This window comes from Coturnix japonica, chromosome 1, assembly GCF_001577835.2.
Source record: "Coturnix japonica isolate 7356 chromosome 1, Coturnix japonica 2.1, whole genome shotgun sequence".
NCBI classification, from domain to species: Eukaryota; Metazoa; Chordata; class Aves; order Galliformes; family Phasianidae; genus Coturnix; species Coturnix japonica.
The window spans coordinates 56569676-56590058 of NC_029516.1; the positions used below are offsets into that span (position 1 = coordinate 56569676).

Sequence of the window (20383 nt, forward strand, 5' to 3'; positions counted from 1 at the left end):
TTTCTGAAATGGTTCAGTTAAAGATGTAACTCTGAGTTCTCCTAGGAATCTGTCCAGATCCTGTGGATGTTGACAAACTAAAGATATTTCTCTGGTAACAAACAGACAGTGGCTTACTACAGTAGAGACTGAAGTCAGTGAGAGAGTTCAGTTCTAGGAATAGCAGCAACTATGAGGTTATGGACGCAAACCTACTAGCTGCAACAGCAAATAAGGGCTTTGGATATATACAACCAAGGGAATTTATTAGAAAGAGATGAGAGAATGATTTAATTATCTGATGCCTTGGTTAGTTGCTTGGAAACTGCTGAAGGAGTTGGACAGAGTTAAAATATGATGTATTTTGGAGAAAGACAAGATTAATGGGACAGTAATGGAGGTTAAGAACTCAAAGAACTTATTTTTGGACCCTGAAGTGGTTGAGACAAGGGTTTCTGACAGCACACAAAAGCTAGAGTGTGGTGGGTATAAGCTGCTCAGAAGGCATTCACTTTACAGAAGATCAAAATACATGGTCACAAGCCAAGTTAAGGAAGGAGAATATCAAGGTATGAGAAAGGACATTTTTACCCAGAGACATGAGGCAGCTTGTGAAAATGTGAGGAGTGCTTTTAGCAGTAGGGTAAATTAATAAAAGAAGGGATGGGGAATACAGAGCTTCTAGTTCTACCTACTGAGGTAGAGTAGGTGGGCTAGAAAGAAAATGGAGCTCAGTTTTTTTCACCCTGTGATTTCTACAGAGGTTTCAGTTCAGTCATCTATCAAGCAGGCTGACAGCTGAGTCAGAAGGAGGCCCAGGCCCTTTCATTTGCTCAGGAGTTTTGTCTCCAGCACCTAAGAGCAAAGTACTTCCTCGTCTGGTTCAACAGCTTCACAAGATGAGCTGTAGTCAGACTAGCTGAATGACTGTCATATATACTGTATCTCACATGTACTTCAAGAAAAAAAAGTTGTTAAAAATCCCAGACTCACAGAATGAAACAAAAGGTGCAATTACTAACAGTACTTATGCAGGTTAGGTGATCAGATAATTACAAGAATGCTTAGACATCTCTGTGATCCAGAAAGCCAAAGAGCAGAGATGACTAAAATGTATCAAAAATGAATGGATGAAGAAGGTCGCTCTCTTACTCCTTTTCATTTTTTTCCTTCTTTTTTAACCAGTCATTGGACAATTCGAGCAGTTATTGATCAAAATCAACCGGATCTGATGATTTGGAAAAAAAAAAAAAAAAAAAAAGGAAAAAAAAAGAAAAAGAATTTGGAATTCTTAGGGCTGTGCCTGTCCAAAAGAGACTGCAAAAAGTAAATGCAAAGTACCAGAGAACTGTAGCCACCACTGATTGACAATGGTCCAGAAAGACTTGTTTGTTATTATTTTCTTCTGGAATTAGAGGAAAACACACATGAGCTTTGTTTTCTCCTTCTGTATGAAGCACAGCAGGTGCTTCAGGCATGTTTTCACCTGGGAGTTAGACTGAAACAACATATGGCTTATTTTCTTATGAAATTAATTGTTTTCCTTACCATTGCTATTGCTAAGGTACACTGAGACACCACAGCCCAAATGTAGTCCAGTGGGTTTTAAAAACTGGATTCCAGTTAGTTTACAGAGAAGTTGTGTCACTGGGATTTTTGATCAGAGTAGAAGAGAATGTAACACAGAATCAACCAGTTTCAACTCCACCTACCACAGGCAGGAAAAATGATGTTTCTGCCTGGGATTGAACCAGGGACCTTTCGCGTGTGAGGCGAACGTGATAACTGCTACACTACAGAAACCTGGCTGGTGCTAAAATAAAGTGAGTTATACAGCTATAAAGTAAGGATAGAAGAGAGTGAAATGGTGAACAAATTTTCACTCCACTGTTTCAATTTATTGAAAGTTGAAAGGCTTTTTGCTTGCACTCTCGGTAGAACCAAAGAAGCACATGTCCTACAAAGGCAACTATAATAATGTCATTTTTTTTTCTTACATACAACCCATCTTTTTCCTCTGCTACCTAATGGATCTCACAGAGCTGTTTCAGTTTTTCTAGCCCTCGTTATACTCAGGCTATAATATATACCAGGGCATGGGCTGACACGTTGCCCCGTGGGAACTCTTAGCATGCTCCCTGCTGGTTTATGCCAACTAGTACTCTTCCATATCTGCTTAAGCATAGCTCAGGGACATGGCAGCAACCATTCCCTGTAAAAATTTTAGTTTCACTCTGCTTTTTCTAAGGGTAGAGAGGAAGTTTTTGCTTTATAGATGAGAGCTATGCTCTTTCACTTGGCCTCAGAGCCAGTGAGTGGTCTGAGCGCTGATTTGTTCAGTAGTATAAAGGTCATATTTGAACTCAGTATCACCTTCTGGAACACTTTTCATCCTATTCCTCCAGGGATCAAAGAGCATGCATAGATCTTTGATCCTTTCTCACTGCAAGACTGGGATGTCCTCTCTGTAACCCACCTCATTCTACTTTGTAACTGTATTTACTGATTATATTAACAGGACTTGCCAAAAACATACTTCACAGGACTCTGTGGCATATGGTGGGTGAAATGCAAAGGAAAGTGTCCTTATGTCTTACAGAGTTGCTCAATAAATAGCATGGTAGAAAGAATCAGCAGTTGCACTTCATCCCCCTTTGGTTCCAGCCATTGCAGTTTAGTGCCAGGACAAGGTCAGAAAAAAAGGGAAGCAGGAGGTCATAGAATCACAGAATTGCCTGGGTTGAAAAGGATCTTAAAGATCACCTAGTTTCAACCCTCCCGGGGCTGCCAAGAACTAGACCAGGCTGCCCAGAGCCACATCCAGCCTGGCCTTGAATGTATCCAGGGATGGGGCATCCACAGCCTCCTTGGGCAACCTGTTCCAGTGCGTCACCACCCTGAGTGAAAAAAATTCCACCTAATATCTAACCTAAATCTCCCGTTTCAGTTTAAAACCATTCCTCCTTGCCCTATCACTATCAGCCTATGTAAACAGCCATTCCCCCTCCTGCTTATATGCTTCCTTAAGTACTGGAAAGCCACAATGAGGTCTCCCCAGAAACCTTCTCTTCTCCAAGCTAAACAATCCCAGTTCCCTCAACCCTTCTTCATAGGAGAGGTGCTTCAGCCCTCATCTCAGTGGCTCTCCTCTGGACCATTTCCAAGAGCTACATGTCTTTCTTGTGCTGGGGTCCCCAGGCCTGGACACAGTACTCCAGATGGAGCCTCACAAGAGCAGCCCAGAACACAGTTGGCCTTCTGTGCTGCAAGCACACACTGCTGGCTCATGTCCAGCTTCTCGTCCACCAGGAGCCCCAAGTCCTTCTCTGCAGGGCTGCTCTCAAGGGCTTCTTTGCCCAGTCTGTAAAAATACCAGGGATTGTCCCAGCCCAAGTGAAAAAGCTTGTACTTGGTCTTGTTGAAACTCATTAGGTTCACATGGACCCACTTCTTCAGCCAATCTAGGTCCCTCTGGTTTGTTCCCTTCCCTGGTGAAAAATGGTATCTGCAGTGTTATTAGGTCTGTGCATGCACTGATTTTCTGGTGCCACAACAATCCAAAATCCCCTGTTAACTATTTAAGGCAGCATCCTGTTTGCTTGCCAAGGACAGGAATTTTTTCAGTGATACAAGGAGGCTTACCTAAACAGTAATATGAAACCACAAAGAAAAAAAACCTTTTGTATTGCTTGAGCAGGATTCTGTAGGAAGCAATTTTGCATTTCTCTCTATTTTATAGGTATATTAATTAGTCAAATAATAAAACACCATAGTGATATGCTGGAAAACAACAACAACAACAATAACAACAACAAAACACCGATATGGAGAAGAAATACGACACGATAATCTGGTCTTTTAAAGAAAGAAATGAAATGACTACTCCTTGTAAGATACGTGTGAAATGGCTAAATATCTGAAAGCATAGTAAAGGAAGCAATTGTGCACTGGATAGAGAATAAAAAGGCAAATAACTACTCTTTCATCCCAAATTCCTATGCAAAGATGCAAAACATGGTTTATACACATTAGTGTATTTAGACAGTGTCTAATAGCCTGGTTCTCACTAACACGCAATCATGATATAAACGCATCCCTGTGTATTAAAAGTGTGAAACCCTTCAGGACCCCTTTATCTATTACACTACAATTTTCTCTTGAAATTCTGAAAATGTGTAAAAAAATAAATCCTGGTACCCTCTGATGAACTTGACCTGTATTTCTATTTTCTACAAATTCACAGTTTAAGTAGGAGCTTAAGAGGAGTATAGCTCAATGGCTTACTTTAGTGACTCAGTACGTGTGCTGAGGTTGGATTTCCATTCCTTCTGTCATTTTTCCTGGTTTGGTAAAAGCAAAGAGTATTTCATCTCCTGGATAGATGGAAAGGAGATTTTATCTCCCAGCAGTGACAACTCCAGTTATTGAGGTAGTAGTGCTGAAAGGAGCTCTATGGGATCTAGATAAGCCAAAATGCAAATGTCTCTTCCTCAGCAACACTTAAACAAGGAAAGGATCCCAGAAAGTGCAGAAATATAAGCAGAATGGAGGCATGGAGGGTCTTCACCACTCCAAACAGGAGCACGATAATCATTTTTACTTCCTTAATACCACAAGGCTCTCTCCTATTCACTCCATTTCTGCATCCCACTTTCTCTCCAAGGAAGCACGTGAAGTTTAACTGAAAACATTCTGCTCTTACTTATTTGTCCCTCTTACATTGTGGAAAAGGGAGTTAAAGTATTCAAGAAGTCCCTATTAGTTCTGCAGGCAGAATAGGCTCTTAATAGCTTGGCAGTCGCTTTTCAACCTCTATCTGCGTGTGTATGCATGTCTGCATGCTACAAAGAGAGACACAGAGAGTGAGGGCTGCAGCTGAATTTAGAAAGTTATAGATGTTCTCATCAGCCCCATGCAATGCAGCAGAGATTCCTTCCAAAAGCCAAGGGAGCAGAGGCTGCAGACAACAGATGTGAGAGGGGTTCCCATAACTGTCAATTTTCAAAGTGTTTGCATTGAAAAGAGAGGAGGTGCTATTTTGATTGATATTTCAGATGCAGTATAAAAAGCAGAGGAATTCTTCTCACCCTCTGCTTGTCATACTGATCTGCATACTCTCTCAGCTGGACTTGGGGCTACTACTTACTGCATCTGAAAGGCTGAAACTCCCTAGGAATAAAGAAACCTTATAAAAATGCCGGAACCCACCAAGAAAGATGGTAAGCATAACAAATATTACCGGAACATTACTTAATTATAGGAATTCTGAGTACGCACGCAAGAGCAACATGCTTTTTAGATCATCTTGAACATTTCAGCAACAAAAACAGTGATAACTGTATAACCTCATTGCATCATGGCAGATCACCAATATCTTTTAAACTGAGAATACTTTCATATATAAGACAAAACTGCTTTGACCTCCCACTTCTTCAGTCATTAAATAATGACTTTGCAGAGATACCAAGAAATTCCTTGTTTGGGCACATACTATAGAATTTTTGAAATGCAGTTACTGGAATCTTGACTCTAGAAAACAGGTACATGCAGTCAATATATTTTAAAAAAGCAGCATGTTGACATGTTTTTCAGTACCCTTGAAAATTAAGCTGCATAAGGTATTCAACAGAGAAGATATGTTTATGAAAATTTTAAGTTTCTAATGAAAATTACATTGAATAAATGAGTGGAGAATACAGTAAGATTTTCTATGCAGATCAAACTAGAATGATGCATTTTACCACACTACAGAGGTTATTATTTTATGTTTCAGAAAGACAGACAAAAGCAGTAATACTGGTCCCTTTTTTAGTACTACTGAGTTGACAACAAAAATACTCCTTACATAGTCTGCTAGCAAGATGCAACATCGTGTACACTGGAGGGGAAAAGTGTTTAGAAACTATTAGTTCACAACTTTCTAAGAACTATATTTATTTTACTATTTTTGTCATTTAAGTTAAATAAGACTTATACTTGCATTACTTCCATAGCCCTTCATTAAGTTTTAATTCAAGTTTAGTTGTGTTGGTAAGAGATTTTGATTATTGTTTAGCATCGGTGATATCCACAGCTTTTACAAAGACATAAATGTGCTATCTGTACATGTGTTAAAGTACTGGCAAAGAAAGTATACAGACAGATTTCCTAATGCATTCCCAAATACAAAACTGAATTTAATATCAAAGATGACATTGTGAAAAGAAGTCATTTAAGAACATTTGTTTCCCACCACTTTTGAAAGATACAATAGGCCTGTGTACGTAGTTTGAATGAGTACTTTTGATTTAAAACTAACCTACTGATAGAATTTGCTTTATTTGAAAAGCATTTAAAATATTTTCTATTTTCTAGCTTCCATGTAGCTAAAAGCAGAGCAACCATCAGGAGCATTAGACAGTTGAAGCACCCCATAGGGGCTGGGGCATGTGAAAACTAAACTTTTTGCACAACTGAATCTTCAGCAAGTAGTGTTGACAGACTAAAGTGATCATTTTACTTACTGGTCCTCCTTAGTGCTCGAGGACAATGATGGATGAAGTATCCCTCTGAAAATAGCTACACCAAGTGCACGTATTAATACTAAAGCCTAATCCTCTGTATCAAACCTAGAGCCAAACCCCTTCTAGAGTGTCTTATTTGTAATTCAAATGATTTACACGTGTATTAAGTGTCCCTTTTATTTGATCTGTTATTTGACTGGATGTTACACAGTGTAATCAAAAGGCATTCTGTGATTGCCAACTAGAAAAAAAAACCCTAAAACAAACAAAAAAAACCCCTAAAATATTTCTGAACCTGTAAAAGATACGTGCTTTGGAGAAAAAAGTTTCATAGGCTTATCTTTAAAAGACTGTTATTCTGTTTCAGACTAGATTGTTTTAAATATGTCCTCACAATACAGTTGATATAAAAGCAGTTCTGGTGTTGTGTTACAAAATGGGTTTGTGACTCTAAACAAAAATACGCTGGTACTGGAAAAAGTACCAGGACATAAACAGTATTGAAGCTTTATGCACTAACTGAGTTTGAGTTTGTAGCAGGAATGGTCTCTGGAGAAGTGATACATACAGGCTGTACAGTGGTTCTTTTTCTTCGCACCTAGACTATTTGCAGCCAGTAGATCAGGGTGATATATATGTTATTGTACTTAAGAGATTAGCTGCTTCGAAAAGATTTTTTGTAGATCCAAAGCTCACCTGAGCCAGTGTCAGTGCATGTAGTATTTACATTACCAGTGGCAAGAATATCTGTAGTGGTACTGGTGCTATTAATAGTACAGTACTAGGGCAACTACTGGTAGTAGTTCTACAGTAAGATGTCTACTCCCAAGGTAACTTCCAATGTGTGAAGCACTGAAGGCAATTAAGTAATGAAGATGAACTGTGGACTACATTCTGGCAGGGACTGTTGGATGCCTTCCCTGAGAAACCTCTGTAAGCTGACTGCAATGCAAAATGTTTCTGCACTAAAAAAGTACCTAACCAGGTGCTTTCCAAAAAGAAGCAACTTACACACATTGGAACTTTCAGTTAAATAAAGCATACACAGAACAAGCAGCTGTGTGATCAGAAACTGGCTAACACTTCCACTTTAAGAAAATCTCAGCTTTGCAATTTTTGTTACTGTGGTCTCTGAAGTAAATAGATATTTCAAAGGCAGTGCAGCAGCAAGATCTTAGGCTGATTTGTTTCAGGTCAAATGCTCTGATATATTTTAAGATTATTAGATTACCATAGTGAGAAATTTCCTGACTTGGTGAGAGTGGAGCCTCACAACAGGCTCTTAACAAATAGGATCACCAAATTAAACTCACCACTCAGCTTAGAGAAGCTTGTTGGAGCACTTCAGCCTAATGGAATTTGTCACAGTAGAAATAGACTTCCATAACTAATCATTTAAGGCCTCTACTGTACTCCTAAAGAGTCAAAGTCCTATATAGCCACATCAGCTGTAGCTTTCTTGAGATACATGGTCATGCTGTTGTAAGATAGCTTTGTCTTGGTCTGTTTAAAATTTCACAAGGTGAAGACTAGATCATGGGCACCCTGTTAGCTGATCCCAGTGGATGACTGGAATAAGACTGTGATGCCAAAGACCTTTACCAGTGCATTTAACTTTAATGGCCTTTCATTCTTCTGGTGACTAATAAGTAACCCTCACCTAATTACTTCCTGTAATTTATTATAATCAGTCAGATGATCTTTCCTCTCTCTCCCTTTCCTTTTACCAATATTCATAATAAGAGCTGCCCATTAATTAGGTGTCCTCTTAAACTGTGACAGGCCATGGCATTTAGATATGCTTTTGTAGGCGTGCCAAGTCTCTCAAGAGCAATGGTTTCTGACTATTTGTGGGCATCATCCCACAGGGACAGGTGCAAGTCAGTCCCCAGTAGGCAGCTCTTTAAGTTTGCCTTATTTATTCTCTCCAATCTAGGAAATAAGTCGTGGCCATGAGTTAAGAGATCATTCCAAATTTTAAGCCAAAGCATTTATCAACTGTCTGCCAAATTCACTTTCTAAGGGTATGTAAGCTCTGCCTGGAGCAGTCACATACTGATAAGGAATCAAAATAACAAATCAGCACGTTTACATTATCCAGTGCTTTAGTAAAATTCTTTTAGATCTATAAACAGCATAGATTTTAAAATTCTGAAGATAAACATGTGCAAATATTGTCTGTATGAAGGACAGTCCCTGAGACATAAAGCAATTTGTGAAAGGAGGTAAACAAGCTTATCAGTAGAGACTGCTTTGAAGATGTGACAACACTATTCTCTCTGAAGTACTCAGCTGAAACAGCTGTTACTTTGAAATATGACCAGTTTTGTTTCATTACATGTCTTTTATATAATTATACTTGCATTATATTTATAATATTTAAACTATTTAAAAACACCATCAGGTGCATCTAGGTAACATACCCTATAATTTTTACCTAAGCTTGTCGCATAAATCATGCAAGTATTCATGTAAAGCAACATTCCAGCAGGAAATTAATCTCAGTATTAAGGATAGAGAAAAAATAATTAAAGTGAGATTTATTTTAATATAATATTTTCAAGCCTAGACACATTTTCGGAGGTGGACAAGAAGTTAAATGCAAATTCAGCCTAAGTATATAAATTTGGCTTCTGTCAAAATTAACACTGCTGATGGAAAGTTTTCCTGAAAATTCAGGAACCCCGCATGTCAATACTGTATAACACTGCTTAGCGCTTTTCATGGAAGAGGCTGAACCTGTGTAATCATTTTATTATGGCACCGGTCTGGGTAATGCAGCTGCTGCTGTCTTTGCTGTATAGACATGTGCTTCAGTAAGGCACAAGGAAAGCATAGAGAGGTTTATCTTCTGCCATTATCATTGCCTCTCTGCAGGGCTGTCTGTAAAATACATTCCTATTATTTCTATCTACCTTCAGTCACAGAGCCCAGTCACGCAAAGCCAGGCCCATATGAATCATTTACAAGCACTGTACTGAAGCCATAGGTGAATCAGTTTTGACAGATGAGGGAAGGTAAGATAAGGTAACCCCTTATCTTTTTTTTTCCTAACAGTTCTTCAGAAAATTATCAACTCTTGCACATGAATTTAAACGCATTAGAAATGGAAAGCAAATATATGCTTTATTGTTATAATTATCTTCATTGGGGTTGGCACTGCTCCCATCTTGAAGACTGTGGAGCTGTGTCCTCCTGCATAGATCTTGTTATATGTTGGGATCTGAGTATTTCTTAGACTGCCCTTGGCCTCCCAGAGCTCACTTCCAAGTGTTGCTCCCTCACTTCCTTCGGAGATATCAGACCACCTCAAATTCTCTCTCTGACATTCCATCTCCACCAGGCTGTAGTTTAAGACTGCTCTACCAAAAATCTCAAAACTTGATTTGTTTCAGTCTGGTGTTTTTATTTTTATTTAGTTCTTGTTTGGTTGGGAATTCCCCCCCCCCCCCCATCCCCCTTTTTTTTAATGGTGTAAATTGCAGGAAGATGTTTTATACTGTGCTCTGCTTTTATTTTTATTAGTGTAGGCAGATTGATCTGCCTCGCTGTTATTCTTAATTGAGTTAAAAATCTCGTTCACCCTTTGAAAAAAAACCCAATGCATCTGTGCATGGGAAATATACTTAACACGATCACTTTAAAATCAAAAGACCACTGAGTTTAGGAGGAAAGAAGGCAACTCTCTTTTCAGCAGAACAGAGGGTGCTTGTGCTTGGTAGAACTGAAATTAGCAAACGCTGCCTTTGTGCCTCCCAATGCTGCACCTGTTGGGAAGATAAATAAAGGACTGCCCAGTTCTTTCCCCTCATACCTCCTAAATATATCGCTTTAAGAGAGCTTTAAAAAAAATTACAGTATGACATCCAGGGGGTTCCTTAAACTGAAAGTACAAAACCTTATAAAAAGAAAATATCTAGGGAAATTTTTCTAAGGATAAGGCCAAATCCTAGATGCCCCACTCAGGAAAATATAGAGACCCCACTGAACTGGAGATCCTAATGTAATAGTTGCTTTAGAATGAGGGCAGAAAGTTTGTTCTCATTCAGACACCAATATGTGGCTTTGCACTGGATGTAAACACCAGTAAAAGAAAGAAGGCAAAAGAATAGAAACATCATTAACTTCAGCTATAAATAGGGTTCTCTCAGTCTCACTACAAATGGCTTTTTCTCCTGAGCCTGCAGAACAGTGTAGCTGTTACAGCTGTGTAGCTGTAGTCATCTGTTTCTCATCACATCCATCCCTCCCACCCCTCTTTCGGTCACTACAGTTGTGTCATTTCTGAAGACTCCAGAAAAAAAGAATCTTTCTCTTTTTCACTGTTGGTAGCAACCAGCATGAGAATACCTGAAGCCATTTTTCTGCCATTCACCGGGGGCTTTTGATGTTCTTGTACGTATACTGAAGGATTTTCTTAGTTTGCTTTGGATAGTTGGTGGTATTTTAGGAGTTAGGAAGAGAAAACTCACTTGACATGATTGTCCAAGACAGTACATTGAAAATTTTATATGCTTGCAGTCACACAAAGGTCCTGATGATCTTTACACTGCAGTGGCTGAAATCCAAGTTAGGAAACAGATACACAAATGGAAGCAATTGAGCTTGGTGTCCCCTCTCGCACCAAAGTGAGTGGAACCCAAAATAGTGTTCAGCTAACCAGCCAGGAGTTGCCTAAACATAGATGCCTACTGCCGTATGAAACAACCAGTTGGGGCTGGTAGGTAAGAGTGAGACGGCAGATGTGCAACATTCAGGAGTTGCACCTAGGAACTAAAAGGATATGCTACAGAATCTGAATATCAAGGAACAATAAAGCTGAGGAGTTATTCTTTATAATTTTCCCAGTTAACATTTACAAAGTTTCAGTAATGGACAATTTTTTGGTAACAGAACGAGAGTGTTCAACTCCAGCATTGTGTGTGTGACTTAGTTGTATTGCCTCAGTATGCAAACATTTGGGATCAGATTCCTTGAGGGCAGAGGAGGGTGCACACTTCTGACACTTTCTGTGTGCACTGATCAACAGGGTAGTTGGTTAAAAAAAAAAAAAAAGGTGCTTCTAATGCCATTTTGTGACTCAGGAGATGTAGTTGTTTTTAATTGTTCTGTTTCTTATATGAAAGAGTCAATACATTTTGGTTCATCGCTAAGTTGAGTGCTTAAATCAGTTCAAAGTTACTTATTCTTTTTTACATCAGTGAGAAAAAAAACAAATTGCATTCATTTTCAAATCAATATTAATTGATTTAACTCCCCTAAATTTTAGCTCAGATCCTTGAAGAGCCTTAAATGAATGAGTGGTTACATCATGGATATTTCAAGCCATGAGGTACAAGCCCTTTTTATGTTAAATAATAAAGCACTTATGAAAAATTAACAAAACACCTTCACAGTAGGGAATCTTCATTAAATCCTGTTTCTGGAAGTTCTACTCCCTAATTTATCAGGCATGATTTTTGGTTTTGAAGCTCACTGAACTAGCAGGTGCATCAGCAAAGATGAGGGCTCTTACAGAAGAGAAAGAGTTAAAGCCAGCATTTTGTTCTGTGCGTGACAAATACATATGACTTTGGAAGACATTAGAAACAAAGTTTTGATGACAGTTCCAGTCAATCTTCACTGCTTTCTGAGAAGCTGTAGGATCAGAAAGAAATAAAATGTGGATTCAGGAAGTATGAAGATAGACAGATTTCTGTTCAGTGAACTGAAAGAGGATAGGACTCACAAAATAGTTTCTCTCTGGCTGCTCTCCCACATTATCTATACCTGCTTTGCAAATGTCATCTCCACAGAGCAGTCAGTGGGACTCAGGGTAAGCAGTGCAAATGCTTTGCATCCACACTGCTTAGAACTGCTTTCTGGGGAACCTCAGTCACTCACACAATCCTGTACTTGGTCAAGTGTCCTTATGTATATTTTCAGTTAAAAGTGCCCAAACACCTTGTGACTTCTGCTGCAGTTAGCCATGTTAAATGTCACAGCAGTGAGGCAGAGCAGTCATGCTGGATGCTGGACTCTCCCAGAGGAGAGCTAATGGCACTGTCTCGTCTCATTCACGTTAGTGAATGTGACTGTCACACAGTGCAGAAAGTGACAGTACCAGGGTTTGGGAGCACAGCTGTGTGGCTCATTTCGCACTGAAAGGCCCCCTAGATCCCACCTACATACTCCCCAGAGTATCCATACCACAGCATGAAGAGAATCCTTCCGTGCAGCAGTGGGACATGTTCAGGAGAGTTGATGGTCTCCTTTCATTGGAGATTGTGAAATATTTCTTACATAATTTGCTATCCCCTGGCCCTAGGTCTAATCGAAAGCAGAATGTGATCTACTTCTTAGGGCAGTTACCCTTGTATGTGGTGGCTACAGCAAGTTATTTTGATCAGGTGATTATTACAAAAAGCTCTGTTCTAATTTAATTCTCCATAAGATCAAATGGTGGTTTTAGTGAGTGTCTGAAAGTGTTCAGTCACACCATGATGCTTCCTGAGAGGCATCTGTATTAAAATACACACTCATGTCTTACAGGCTCAGAATACCTTCCTAATTTTGGTCATAAATGCCAGTAGGTTGTGGTAACATGGAGACAATGATGTTCCCTTTTCATACAGATTTATAACTCTTAGGTCTGTGTGCATTGCCATAAATTACAGAGGCATTTGCTCCAGTTGTTACAGAACCAACTAGGATGCAACATTTTTGAGACAGAGAAAAAGTAAATCACAAAGTAGATCAAATTATTTTGTTTTTTCTTCAGAAGGAGCCATGCTTTGCTCAGCCATAATGCGAACCCAGTCTGAAAGCCTGTTCCAAACTTTGTCTCCTCTCAAAATCCTCATGCAGCAATGAAACTAAATTAAACACAGTCGCAGATAAACCTGAAGGAAACCCAAGATGAAAAACTTACTGGTTCAGACAGAGGGACAGGTTTTATTCCTTATTCCTCATTTAAATCCAGTGTGGCATTGGACTAGAAAGACCAATAAGACACAGTTGCTGAATAGCTGTCATCTATGGTGATGTGGAGAATGTCTTTAGCTAGAGATATCTAGGAACAGTCACACAAGAAATGCCATGCAGATGGAGTAATTCACTGACTAATAGCCTCTGGATCTCATGCTGCGATATTCACATAGATGCAGATATTCATGCACACAACGTAGCACACTCGGCATCATCTGTTTTTATAAGAGCATAGTATCTAGGCCAAAAACCTTATTTTAGACCCAAAGAGGAGCCGTAATACCAATGGAGGCTGTGACTGCCACTCCTCCACAGATGCAGACTTTGGTGAAGGCACAGAGGGTCAGATGCCTGATGACATTTTTTCCACGGCATTCCCTCCAGCCTTACTAATCTTTCATCTAAGCTTTCCTTAGCCCTATTTTTAAAGGGGAAATCTGACCTCTGTCCTCTGCCCCTTTTTCTTTGCCCTTGTTTTTTGTTTCCATGTTTTGCAGTGAAGGTTTTTCTCTTACCCAGAAGACTTTTTCAGCTGGAGAGAAAGTACGTTCAGTGAGCTGCGACTGTTATTCACAACAGCGTCTCAAAGGCATTCTGCTATGATGCACTGTTACGAGCTTTTTCTTATACATACCACTTAACTGATTTACTGATGCAATCCTTCACAGCTGGTCTGCAAACATCATGCTGTGTTGCTTTCCCTAAAGATGAAGTTAAATGATTTTTTTGAAGTGTATGCCTATAATTCTCACAGTTATCAGAGGTTCTACTTTCAGTATTTTAGAATGAGATTTAGTGGTAAAAAATGTAATTGTAGTAAAATAGAGGGACATACGTAATTTACTGAGCCTAACAAACACACAGAGCCATAAGTGACTGCCATGTACACAACTACAGGTTTGTGTTCCACCAAAGATTTGCTTTGTGCCATATGTCTCTGGTACCTTAGATCTCCTAGATGTTTATGTGCAGAAAATGTCCTTTCTCTCCACACATGCAAAATGCTCCCTGATGTTTTTCAGTATTATGCTTAATTCCAAAGATCTGAGCTGCAATAAATATTCATCATCAAACATGCATACACACACACACACACACAAAGAAAAAAAAAAAAGAGGAAAAAGGAAAAGAAAAAGAAAAAAAGAAAGAAATCATAAGGCCACTACCTGTAAATCCCACTAATTAATTATATTTCTGAATTTTAGGGTAACATTCCATTCTTTCAGTGCCTGGGATCTTTTCTGACCTACCAGTTAAGCTTTTTGAAAAGTTACTCTCCAGACTTAATTACAAATTATCCTTGGGTGGAAACTGCCCCTAAATTTCTCTTCAGCAAAGAAGGAATTGGTTGCATAATCACAGCCAGAAGATAGTGACCAATAGCCCTATGTCCAGATGGAGCTTGGTGATCAGTGAGGTTCCTCATGGGTCCATTTTGCATCTGGAGATCTTTAAAATCTTTATCAGTGACCTAGACAGTGGGACCAAGTGCACCACCAGCACGTTCACAGATGACACTAGAGTGGTGCAGTTGATATGACAGAAAGAAAAGATGACATCCAAAGAAACCTGGTGGAGCCATGTAAACCTCACAAGGTTCACAAAGCCAAGTGCAACATATTGCAGTTGATCAGGGCAATCCCAGATATGCGTACAGACTGGGAGAACAACTCACTGAGAGTAGCTCTGTGGAGAAGAACCTGAGAGTCTTGATGGATGAAATGCTGGACATGAACCAGCACTGTTCTCCTCCAGGTTGAAATTTCAATTGCATTCTGGGCTGCATCAAAAGAGTCAAGGCAACAGGGTGATGGAGGGGATCGTCCCCCTCTGCTTTGCCTTTGTGAAGTCCCATGGAATAACAGAATCACCATGGTTGGAAAAGACCTCTGAGATCACCCAGTCCAACCATCCACCTATCAGCAATATTTCTCCATCTGGTTAATACTGTAAAAAAGTGCTGTGTCCAGGCCTGGGACCCCCAGCACAAGAAGGTTGTGGGGCTGTTGGTGCAGCTCCAGAAGAGGTCCATGAGGATGCTCAGAGAGTTGGAGAACCTTTCCTATGAAGACAGGCTGTGGGAGTTGGGCTTGTTCAGCTTGGAGAGAATAAGGCTCTGGGCAGACCTCATTGTGGCCTTTCCAGTACTTAAGGACAGCTTATAAACAGGAAAGCGACCAACTTTTTACATGGTCTGATAATGACAGTACCAGCAGGAACAGTTTTAAACTAAAAGAGGGAAGATGTAGGTTGGATGTTTGGAGGATATTTTTCTCTCAAGAAATAGTGAAGCACTGGCACAGGCTGCCCAGAAAAGCTGTTTATGCCCCATCCTAGAGACCAGGTTGAATAGGGTTCTGGACAGCCTGAGCTGCTGGGTGGCTTTAAGGTCCCTTCCAACCTAAGCCATTCTGTGATTCTACATTTCATAGCCTTTAAGTTTTCCGTAGCGAACTAAGAAAGAAGATGCCATTACCCTGTTTCTCAAGTGAAATTAAACTGAAATGCTGCAAGTGTTAGTCATGATCTTTTTCCCACAAGCCTGATGACTGAAAATTAGCATTGTTGTCATCAAGTAGACATATGGATTGTTAATGATGCTGTCTGGAATTATGTCTAATTACGTACATTCCTGACAGCCCTGGGTCATGGTTTCTTGTTACAAGACTTTGTCTCTGAAGAAGAGGCTCAATACTAAAGTGCAGATTTGAGGGCATTGCTCTTCTGTACAGCAAGACTTGAAATCTTCTCTTTCTTGAAAAAAAAAATAAATTGTAGAGTATCAGGTCCTCTGCCACCCAGTGTCAGATAATCTTGAAGCAAACTCATACATTTGATAGTTGGATACACTGGTGACAGTGCTTAGACACATTTACAATACTTATTACTTTGACAAAGAGCAGATAACAAGCTGAGAAATTGACCTCTGGGAAAATCCCAATATTTACATGTTTGTTTCTGTAGTGAACTTCAAAGAAAAGTTGATATTTCAGAAGCTATGAAATGGGAATACCTACAGATTTTCATTTTAAATTGTTGAAATATTTTATTCAGAAAGTCAGAAAGGTGATTAAAATGAAACCCATCAACACATCTCAAAAGTTTCACTATAATTTGCAAAAATATGTCACGTGAATTCATATTATCACAGACTTATGTTGATGCTCTGGTTTCCCCTAAGATCCAAGAGAAATGGTTTCCCACCAATGGGTAAATACTTGCATGGCTCTCAGGACCAACAGGGAACAAGTGTCCTGGTCATATGCTCCTTTGTGGAACTCACTCCAGTTATGCAGAACATTGGATCTATGACACAACTCCCATAAAAATATAGTGTGATTTATTTCCTTGATTTTGAGTGAAATATTTCATGATGGCTCAGCAAAATAAGGTTCTGTGGTTTGGGTCAAGGAAGAGTGATTTTTCTAAGCAAAATGGTTCCTGACCTGGTTGGAAAATTATCTGAAACATCAGTAAGAAAGTTCTCATGGTTATGTACTCAGCATGACCGCCCTTTCAATTTTATTGCTGAATTTTATCCTATAGATGTGCAGCTGTCACCGAAAATATATTGTTAAATGTGAGCAATAAACTAGTGCAGTTCCCAAGCAGGAGATCTTTGTTTTCTGAAGCTTATAATCCAATAACCTTTAGTCCCTTTTATCATGTTTTGCAGCTTTCAAAAAGGAATTCGGCTCTCCTCTATGCGCTGCTATCTCTGGTGTCACATTGTGGTGCCATGTTTTCCCCAGGGAATCTTGTGAACTAAGTGAAAGTATTTGCTTTCACAGAAAAATAATTAACAAACAATTGCAATGAAAGAAAAAAACTGAGGAAAAAGCACACTTGTTGCCATACTTTTTCACATGGACATATTTTTCTGATGAGTGACTTAATGCCTTTCAGTAAATACAAAACAAAGATCAATTAGATTTGGGGTGTTTAAAGCAGAATTTCACTTGGCTGTGCTTGGTTTCTTATTAGTATCTGCGGCCAGAGACAAATTATTCTATGGGCAACCTGGTACATAAAACTATCATTGCAATATTAAAGGGGCCTAAAGAAATCATAATTGTGCTGTGTTCATGCATTTTGTTCTGCATAAAATTGTCTCCTGAACTTCATAGATAACAAAATCTGACTTTCCACGCATTTGCCTCTTTTACCACTTCAAATGCTGAAATATGGATCACTGAATTTTTATCTCTGAGCCAGATTACTAATTTTTAACCTTAAAAATCGTACCTGCTCTGCCCTTTTTCTGCTCTCTGGAAAACAGCCACCTGTGGGATGGGATTCAGAGCAGCAATGCTGCTGGCCAGCAGCGCCACTTATGGGTCACTAGAAAATACAATAGAAACCATCAGGTTTTGGAGCATACACGGTCAGCTTCCAGATCTTAATAAGAGCTTTTAAACATGCATTATAGAAAAGTCAGAGTGAATACTCATAACTGGACTATAGTACATTGGAAGTGATAGCAAAAATTTCAGTTTTAGAAGTTAAAAACAGGCCTTTCTTTAAGTATGGAATAAATTAGAAAGTAAAAATATCGGCTAAGTGTGGCTCTCAAACTGTAGGCAGTCTGTGATCTGTGAGACACAAGCATAAATACTGTTTTTTCTCTTAGATGCGCGAGTGCTCAGCAGAGCACTTTGTGGTGTCATTTTTGGAATAAAGAGTAAGAGAAGAAAGATACAATAGAAACAGTATGGGAACACAAATGAAATTTATTTCCCACATGTTGGTGCCTTGTGGATTAAGTAGGATAAAAATGAACTTGGGACAGCATGATAACTTGATAACTAAATTACAGCACCTATTTTAACTTTATTTTTTCTATTTTAAATGCTGTCAACTCTTGGCAGCCTTCTGGTTCCCCATTACAGTATGTACACAACGTCAAGCTTGCCAAGGAGGTCTTGCTCCATCCGATGAGGGTGCTAACTGCTGATAGCTTCCTCCTTCTTCCCAGGCATGATATATGTTTAGGATTATTTTTTATGTGTGAGTGATGTAGCCCTTTACCAGACAGCCTACTTGCACAAACTTAGGAGAATACTGTTATGTAAGCAGAGAGCTCATTAAGGAAAAGATATTTGATAAAGATCGTGGTTACAGTGCTCTTTAGTGATTAATGAGAGTAAAGTTTTATATGAAAGCAAAGTTCTCATAAGAAATAAGAAAGTTATGGATGCTCACACATTTGAAATGACTTAATGACATCATCATAGGAGAATGGGATCTGCAAGCAACACAAACATTACCCAAATGATGGCTGTTTCTTTGCACCACAATACTTACAGATGGCAATGAAGATAGAATCTCTTGCTTTGGTTTCTACTCCACAGAATTTGCTGTTGCTGGGCTTTTCCAACTGTTTACAGAGTTTTTTAATCAGGGATTTTTCTGCTTTCATCATATGGTGGTTTGATCTGATTCTGTGACCCCTGAAATCCTATATAATTGAAAACGTACAGTCAAATTCTGAATCAGGATCATATATGAGACTGTATGAGGAGACTAATTATTATTCTTGTGGGGTTTTTGTTGTTGTGTGTTCTTCATTAGGTATGGTTTTAAATTTATTCATATATAAAAATAAACCTTGATTCAAATTCTTTACTAATTTCATTTCTCCTCTGTTCTCCACATGCACATGCATCACTGCATCATGAAGCTTTTAATTGCTGAAAAATATAAATAATTACAGACAGAATTTAAGCTGAGGTCATCGCTTTCATGTCTAATCAGAAACAGTAAAAGAGAGCCAAATCAGACACTGCCATCTGTCTATAACATCATTACAACCAGAAGCAGAAAACAGAAATAATATTAATAATTATATTAGTCTGATCCCATCACATTGTTGACCACAATAATGGTAAAGTAGGCAAGGTGTGAGAACACTAATGCTTTTTCAATTCAGCCCTTCAGTCTAAAGTCTAGAGTCTGAACGACCTCAGGACTTGGGATTAAAATGTGCTTGAAATGCCTTCTGTAGCTTTATTTTAAAGGCAACATAGACATATCCATGTCTATGGATATTCTAAAAAATAATTATTGCTGTTTGGCAGTGGAAAGCTCAGACTCATGAGGCAGGCAGAAAACCTTGTCTGTATGATTGTGCTTATGTTTTGCAGACTGCTGAGTGTTCTGCTCTTTACTGGAAAAAAACATGTATTAATTTCAAGTTTAGTCCAACTGAATGCAAGAGAAGCATTTCCACTGTTTACAAATGGTTTTGGTTCAAGGCCTCTGTCTCCCAGATCATTTAAACTGAGTTCAGCTACCACTACTGTTTACCAACAAAATGCTCATCAGGCTCCATTAATATCTTTTGCTTTAATGAGCAAGTTCCTCTCTTCTAAAAGATGAGACTGTCGCTTTTAATCATGTCACCAATGACCCTTTGACTCTGTACAGACTAGGATGAAGTGACCTATAGAAAATGGTGAAATCATTTATGGCTACACTCAGAGGAAGACTCCTTACATACAACTGCACAAGGGTTGGGGTGAGCCATGCTCTCTCCTCAAATGAGTATTTTGTCTATTTTTGTTTGACAAGCAGACTCAGCACTTCAGGAATGTCTACGTAATAGTTATATTTGTCTGATCCCTTGAAGCTGTATCCACGAACTTAATCCACCTACTTAAATGTGACACAAGTTGACAGGCTTTTGTGACAAAAAGCATTAGGTGATCATCCTTGTGCTCTTTGACATATGAAAGTCACTTTAACATGCTGCTGTTGCACAAACCGATATCATACCTGTATCCATGGTGATGCAGTTATAGTCCTGGTTTCATTTTCAGGTAAATGGGAGTAAGCCTTCTGGTCAGACTGGGTAAGATCCTGAATCCTTTGGTTGTTCAGATCAGGGTCTTTTCTGGGTTGTGACCATTCTACATTTGACTGCAGGAAGAAACAAA

The 20383-nt window shown here is 39.1% G+C and overlaps 1 protein-coding gene and 1 non-coding gene across 5 annotated transcripts in view; one reads left to right on the forward strand and one right to left on the reverse strand.

Annotated features, from left to right (window-relative positions):
* Window positions 1–1709: 1709 nt before the first annotated feature.
* TRNAV-CAC lies at window positions 1710–1782 on the reverse strand. The gene has a single exon. It is a non-coding gene; the product is annotated as a tRNA-Val (tRNA).
* A 3200-nt stretch (window positions 1783–4982) lies between these two features.
* The window catches only part of MYBPC1 (myosin binding protein C1), a 71287-nt gene continuing 55886 nt past the window's right edge, over window positions 4983–20383 (forward strand). For 2 of the 4 annotated variants that reach the window (XM_015867405.2, XM_032445817.1), the window contains exon 1: window positions 4985–5198. In XM_015867405.2, the coding sequence (XP_015722891.1) occupies window positions 5174–5198 (25 nt within the window). In that variant the 5' untranslated portion in view covers window positions 4985–5173. Of the gene's footprint in view, window positions 5199–20383 lie in introns of all 4 variants that reach the window. The other 2 variants (XM_032445805.1, XM_032445810.1) reach the window with 2 other exon arrangements.